Source organism: Salmo salar, chromosome ssa25, assembly GCF_905237065.1.
Source record: "Salmo salar chromosome ssa25, Ssal_v3.1, whole genome shotgun sequence".
Lineage (NCBI taxonomy): Eukaryota > Metazoa > Chordata > Actinopteri > Salmoniformes > Salmonidae > Salmo > Salmo salar.
In genome coordinates this window covers 32,740,968-32,748,620 of record NC_059466.1, presented here as the reverse complement: position 1 = coordinate 32,748,620, position 7,653 = coordinate 32,740,968, and the positions used below count along the sequence as shown (strand labels likewise).

The 7,653-nt window shown below is 40.9% G+C and overlaps 1 protein-coding gene across 1 annotated transcript in view; it reads right to left on the bottom strand.

Annotated features, from left to right (window-relative positions):
• Nucleotides 1–1,913: 1,913 nt before the first annotated feature.
• The window catches only part of LOC106586620 (anosmin-1), a 79,344-nt gene continuing 73,604 nt past the window's right edge, over nucleotides 1,914–7,653 (bottom strand). The window contains exons 10-14 of the mRNA XM_014174105.2: nucleotides 7,266–7,354; nucleotides 5,981–6,152; nucleotides 5,508–5,725; nucleotides 4,355–4,496; nucleotides 1,914–4,118 (exon numbers count right to left, since the gene is read on the bottom strand). Of these exons, the coding sequence (XP_014029580.1) occupies nucleotides 4,063–4,118; nucleotides 4,355–4,496; nucleotides 5,508–5,725; nucleotides 5,981–6,152; nucleotides 7,266–7,354 (677 nt within the window). The 3' untranslated portion in view covers nucleotides 1,914–4,062. The remainder of the gene's footprint in view (nucleotides 4,119–4,354; nucleotides 4,497–5,507; nucleotides 5,726–5,980; nucleotides 6,153–7,265; nucleotides 7,355–7,653) is intronic.

Below are 7,653 nucleotides of genomic sequence, written 5' to 3'. Positions count from 1 at the left end.
GTAAGTCTGTTTGGGGTCATTGTCCATTTGGAAGAACCATTTGCAACCAAGCTTTTTTATTTATTTTACATGTATTTAACTAAGCAAGTCAGTTAAGAACAAATTCTTATTTTCAATGACAGCCTAGGAACAGTGGGTTAACTGCCTTGTTCAGAGGCAGAACAACAAAATTCGACCTTGTCAGTTCAGGGATTCGATCTTGCAACCTTCCGGTTACTAGTCAAACACTCTAACCACCAGGCTATCTTCCAGCCCATCCTGACTGATGTCTTGAGATGTTTCTTCAATACATCCACATAATTTTCCTTCCTCAAGCTGCCATCTATTTTGTGAAGTGCACCAGTCCCTCCTGCAGCAAAGCACCCTCACAACATGATGCTGCCACCCCCGTGCTTCACGGTTGGGATGGTGTTTTTCGGCAAGCCTCCCCCTTTTTCCTCCAAAGACAACAATGGTCATTATGGCCAAACAGTTCTATTTTTGTTTCATCAGACCAGATGACATTTCTCCAAAAAGTATGATCTTTATCCCCATGTGCAGTTGCAAACCGTAGTCTGGCTTTTTTTTATGGCAGTGGCTTCTTCCTTGCTGAGCGGCCTTTCAGGATGTGTCGATAAAAGACTCGTTTTACTGTGGAAAAAGATACTTTTGTACCTGTTTCCTCCAGCATCTTCACAAGGTCCTTTGCTGTTGTTATGGGATTGATTTGCACTTTTCGCACCAAAATACTTTCATCTGTAGGAGACAGAACGCGTCTCCTTCCTGAGCGGTATGACGGCTGCGTGTGGTGTTTATACTTGCGACCTATTGTTTGTACAGATGAATGTGGTACCTTCAGGCATTTGGAAATTGCTCCCAAGGATGAACCAGACGTGCGGAGGTCTAAAAAAAAAATTCTGAGGTCTTGGCTGATTTCTTTTTGCTTGACATCATGGGAAAATCAAGAGGCGCTGAGTTTGAAGGTAGGCCTTGAAATAAATCCACAGGTACACATCCAATTAACTCAAATGATATCAATTAGCCTATGAGAAGCTTCTAAAGTCATGACATAATTTTCTGGAATTTTCCAAGCTGTTTAAAGGCACAGTTAACTCAGTGTATGTAAACTTCTGACCCACTGGAATTGTGAAATAATCTGTCTGGAAACAATTTTTGGAAATATGACTTGTGTCATGCACAAAGTAGATGTCCTAACCGACTTGCCAAAACTATAGTCTGTTAACAAGAAATTTGTGGAGTGGTTGAAAAACGAGTTTTAATGACTCCAACGTAAGTGTATGTAAACTTCCGACTTCAACTGTACATACAATTTGGTAAAAATATGCATTTGGGTATGTCATTTTAGGTGTTTAAAAAAAAAAAAAATTTAAAGGGGAGGATCCCTAAGTAGCAATAGCATCTGTGAGTTATGATCATTATAAAAACTAAAAGGAAAACACCTCAAACATCTGGCATACCATCCTCATTTTGGTCGCTTTCATATACTGCGTTCTCTCGCACACCAGCCTTTATTTACGTGCAATAATGTCAACATTCCACAGCATATTGGAAAAGTGAAGGGATTGAGAAAATAAGGATTTAAAGCTGTTCAAATACTAACAGTACACTTGAATTAACTGGCAGGGCACAATACTGTAGTCTAAAGGAGAGTATTATGTCCAGGCCATCAAACTCCAGCCATGGCTTGCTGGTAAGCTCTGAATGACCTGTTTATTTGGACTGTTTGAGTGCATGTCTCAAGCTCCTGGGTAGATCAGTGAATATGCTGTGTTAGAGTCTGGCATTATGGAATACACAGCCAACATAAGCACCAGCATCTGCCAAAGAGTCCAATGTTTAGAGAATATACCCTATTTCATATTGAATCCTCATTCCTCATAGTAATTTCAATTAAGCAGGAAAAGCATAAGGAATAGGTTAAGGATTATTTTATTACTTAACAGTTTCTACCATGGAAAAATAACATGTAACATGAGACTATATTTACAATTCAATTTTTACAAAATGTCTTTACAAGATGTTTTGCCGGTTCAAAAACTCTAGACTGAAACACACACACACACACACATACATAAATAAATAGACATTCACTGACTGTTCCACAACAAATATTTCTACAGCCAATAAGATACAATTCCATCATTTCCACACAGTTATAATTTCATTAATAAACATGACATATTATTCCCCATATAATTCTCTGTTAATGAAATATTGTTAACATATTAGAGGTAACACAGACGTATTTATGCCTACACAACACTCACGTTTGACATGCAAAACCATTACAAGCATTCAAGTTGAAGCTAGTAATTCAGTTACAGTTCAAAATCAAATATACTCAGTGCTTGACTTGGACGGAAATAGGTGCTGGTACTCATTTTGGGTGCTGGTACTGTCTATATTTAGGTGCAGGAGCTCCACAGTACTTTTGAGCTAATATTCTATAAGAGGAACAGGAGCTCAAGCAGTAGAACATTTGATGTGCCGGTACTCAGCTCTGGTGAGCTCCTGCCCAAGTCAAGCACTGAATGTACTTCTACATGCAACATACTATGAGAAGTATTCTGGGTTAAACTACACTGGTTTTAGTTCCATTATGCCTAAGGGACATCGTTTTACTTATTTGGTAAAACAAAATAAATAGGTGAAATTCAACGCTCCTTTCTCAATGAATACATGATTGTGTTTTACAATTGTATGGCATTTTCCCCACTGTTATTCAAGTGTCTTCAATTTAGTTACTAGGGTTGGGTGGTATCCAGACTTCCATACCGTGCTTGTGGCATCCCGGGATCAACGGTATAACCGGTAGTGCACAAAATGGCTGCTATTTTTAACAAATTGTTTTTTTTTAAGCCCAACACATGTAGCTTACCAGAATGTTAACAAAATGCTAACAAGTACTAAGGAATCCTCATAGCGGATGTTAGGTAAATGCTAACGAGCACATGCAAACATTTACTACTAAAACAGACAACCTAGCTCATAACGTTATGAAAGTGTCACAAAACACAGAATGCATAAAACAAATATTAGACAGCAGGGATCATAATCCAGGAGGGGTTTGTCTCTGCTGCTGTTACCAAGAAGCTTGATCTTGCAAGCTAACGTTAGCCACTTAGCTAAGATTAGCAAATTAGCAAAACCAAACTGGAAAGAATTTATTTGGCACATCTTAGATAGTTAACTTAATAGTTATAAGATATTTAGCTGGCAAACATTAGTACAGAATTTCAGAATTTCATCACCTCACTTAAATTGCGCTGCAGGAGTGACTTACCTCACGAAGCTCCCATTTTGCTCATTGTGCTTCTGTGTAAACAAACACACGCGACTGGCTCAAACAGCTGTTTTGAGAAACTAGTACCTTAAGCTTCATAATGAAAAATCATCTAACAGGTGAAATGATGAACACGATCTGCTGTATCTATTACCTAGTGCACAAGTTGAATGCAGGTATTAATTTAAAAAGTACTAATATTAAAATGTATTTAAAAACAATAAAATTATATCGACTGTATTGGAAAATCATACTGATAATATGTTTTTATACCGCCCAACCCTATTAAGTTACCAAGATATTCAAACAAAATGCTTGAATATCATGGTAAAAACAATATTTTCTCTGGGCCTTTTTTAATCTAACAACCTTTGAGTTATTTTATCTAATGAAACACAATTGGAATTGATAATATACTGTTGCTTTGTAATTGGTTCTATTGGATGAAAACAGTTTGAGAACTCCTTAACCATCTTAGGCTCTGTCCCACAAAGCCTTCAGTGAAATAACGGGAGAATGAACCAACCTGTCCTAAAGAAAAGTCCTACATAAGATTTTGTATCTGACTGTATGGTGCAGAGAGCCCAGTCAGTGGGTTGAATCAGAAAGGACTGTGAGGGGAAAGCATATTCTGTGCAGCCTGAAGGTGAACCCATATCACATGGGTTGGGGTCAGAGTTCATGGTCTGCTGTGTGGTTCCACACCGAATTCCCTCCCTGGGTGAAGGTGCTGTGAGACATTGATTACGGCCAAACTGGGTCTGATAGGCCAAGGGGTCTCAATGTCTTTCTGCTGAGATCTTCTGGTGTGGATGGTGCTGCCTGAGTCTGGGTCCTACAACACACACAAAAAACATGTCAATATCAGTTTCTAATGAAAGTTCAGAATAATGATCAAAAGGATTATGTGATCATGTAAGAAACATACTCATCAGATGACCTCAAAAGATGTCACTGAAGAGTCACAGCTCCAATGAGCTACGGTATCTCCGTTTAAGACCACCTGAACACAGCCCGGTGGTTGACTAGAGGAGAGCAACAGTTGATCAGTGGTCAGTAGCTGGTACTTACGGTCTTGCAGGACTGGTAACACACTGGGGGTCTGGAAGGTCTTGACAGAGGCAGGACCCTCCCCTCCTGACGTTATCACCTGGACCTCCAGTCTGTAGTACGTGGCTGGTCGCAGGTTAGACACCACCAGCAGATTATGGTCCTGAAAGGGTTAACAGCACAAGAGAAGACAATTAACCATCGTTGGTGCCACTGTAGAAAACAATCTTTCACATGACACTCAGCATATGAGAGGTATTCAACCACTTCCAAGGACAAATTGAAGCTGATAGAAAAATGGCTTTTTTTTTTCTTAAGAACCCACACTAAAGATGTGTTTTTTTTTTGTGGAACCTTTTCTACAGTTGTAAAGGATTTTAACAGCAATGTTGTATCAATGTCAATGTGTCCTCCAAGACGGTCTGAATACCTTTCTCACATACAGACTGTTGTTCAATGCATTCACTTGGTTTGGAATTCAAGGTAGTAAACCGTTCTGTTCCCCAGATGCTTTTTTCCCCACATAGAATCTAGAGTTTCAGTCCCTTCTGATGTTACCATGTTGAATTAGCTGTTGGGTTACCTGGGCTATACCCCATCCACCCTCTGCTCTCAATTCAGGTAAATAAAGACACATCCTGTTTTCTCTCTTTCCCTTCCTGACAAACTGACTGTAGTTATGGGTGTTTGTATTTTCAGAGCTGCGAGCAGCTCGCTGGGCGGAGAAGACAGACAAAACGTGTTGTTGATAGATTATGTAAAACCGGATGAAAGAGGAAGCAGGATAGGTAGATGACACACAGGAGGATGAGAACTTCTAGCAGGACACACCCCTCCCTCAGATCTCTCTCGGTTTCTCTACACACCACTGCTTATCTCGTTATTCATGTAAAGAGAGCAACACATTTGTATCCTTAAAATTCCTCCACTCCTGGCAGGCGTTGTATAATGAAATGCTGAAGATGGAGCTTATTCTTTAGCTCGGGAAAAATACAATATATTTTCCCCAAGAATATATACATTTCCCTTCCTTGCTAATCTTTTGTGTCCTACAGCAAAGAGCCATGTCCTGGTATAACCTACTCTGAAGGGACTGCATGTAACTTTCCAATTAAGAAGTTCTGTCACAGGAACAATAGATTTACTTGAAAATAATAGAATGAAACAGACTTACTGGAGGCAGGATCTGGGACTGGGAGATGATGCTGTTGGGCAGGCTGTTTTGTCGACTCTCTGTGGTGACCTCTGCCCAGGTGACCTGAAAGCCTGTGATTCGTTGATGGGCCAGGACCCGTGACACCCGCCACAGGAAGTTGCCTGTGATATTTCCCTCGTGGATGGAGAAGGATGCCGTCAGATTCTCTGGCTTAGCCAACACTTTGGGAACTGGGGCTGCAGCGAGAGATGGGAATAAAGATGTTGAAAAATACTTGTCTGATGGACATGTGTTCTTGGCTTAATATAAATTCTATGGTGTGGTAAGAAATTAGTCACAGTAAATAAAAAAAGCCAATAGTCTACTTGTACCATAATATGAGAGGATGCCTCTTTCAACTAGCATGTGGAGAGCCTTGTAGTCAGACATAATGTTAAATGAGAATCAGTATCAGCATAACATGAACTGGTTGTACTGGGAAGCTGACTCACCTTCCTCCCCAGGACAGGGGATGTGTTTGTGGCTCTTGTTCCTGATGGTGGCGCAGGACGGGGTGAGAAAGGTGGCGCTCTCGTCCTTGGCGCGCCTCTTGGACTTGAGCATGTGAACGGTGACTTTGTACTTGCAGGAGAAGAGCAGGCCTGGGACGTTGATATAGTTCTCCTGAGCCAAGAAACACATTAAACGTTCAGAGACTTGGTGACTTTTACATGATGTCGCCCAGGTCACGTCCCTGAGAACCACCACAGATAATGAAATCCATGGAGGCAAGAGAGGATCAGATTCCCTCCCTATGCCCTTAAACATGGCCCACATTACTGAACCACTTTGAACAGTCATGTGTTAGGGGTTAATCCACTAGTCCTCCATTCAAACTACAATGCAAAATTATATCCTTTTTATGGGTTCCAAGTGTAACAGAAATATAAAGGGGACACTTAATAAAAACAAAGGACCAAGAGTACATTTTGGGGATAATTTGAAATGAAAATGACATGTCAACTCAATGTTAAGGAATTCTTAGCAGCATTCTAATGCCGCAGACTTGTTTCAGACATTAACTATTGACCTAAAAATCGCCTCCTGTGTCCCTTTATCCAGAAAATGTGAACATTTCCTGCTGAGTGGCTGGAATTAGATATTTCATTTGTAATAATGTAGTTCTACACTAATAGTGGGTGTGTGTGAGTATTCTCTCTTATATACAAAAGCTATGATTAAAAATGAACCAAGGCGCCATGTTTGCACACAAGAGACGTAGACCAACGCTGTGCTGGAATCCTTCCCAGGAATCTATAGAAAAAGGATGTGTATTTCCAAGCAACCAGAGAAGGGCTCCCTGAAGAATGTGTTGATTGCTAGGCCAATGCCATCCTGGAACAGCCCTGAGTTCAACCAGCACCACACAACCCCCACCACACTCACGCACCCAGCATCCAATGTTCTCATTCTGGGAGTGCATGGTCCCCCATTCCCGGAAATATTGTTTTAGTAAATGTGTTTTATTGGGCAGCGCACCACGTTTGACCACACCAACTGAGTCATAACCAAAACAACAGTTGCTGATTTGCTGCAAAGCTACACAACGGAACTGAGGCGCTGAGTGGGGTCCTTTTCTTTAGACAACATGCCTTTTCAGAACGCCAGACAAAAGAGGTTGGTGGGCGATTTGCATACCACTGAGCTGCACATCATGTCATGGGTCTACACAGCTACCGACACTTGGACTGATGAGGTTTACTTTGATAGAACGATGATTTGGGGGATGGGACTGACCTGCGTGACTGATTTCTCTGGTCCTCTGGTCTCGTTATGGCTACAGTACTCAGGCATCCACTGGACATGGTAACGACTCACCAAAGGGTCTGGGAGGAGAAAGAGAGAGAAGAGGTCACAGACCTGGTGCCAAAACTACAACAAAGGATCCGATGACACAGCCATCATCAGACATGATACATGCTTGTTGGATAAAATGATCTTACAATAACACCCAGTCAGACTGTTTAAGTACTCTATTACTGTCACACCATCAGCCTGATCTTATCAGGCATTAACAGATCCTCTGACAGTATCTGGCATAATGCATTAAAATACGCTTCTAAAGGGTCATCTCAACATTAACATCAACATAATAAAATAAGAAATTAAAAGGGGGGGTTGAATT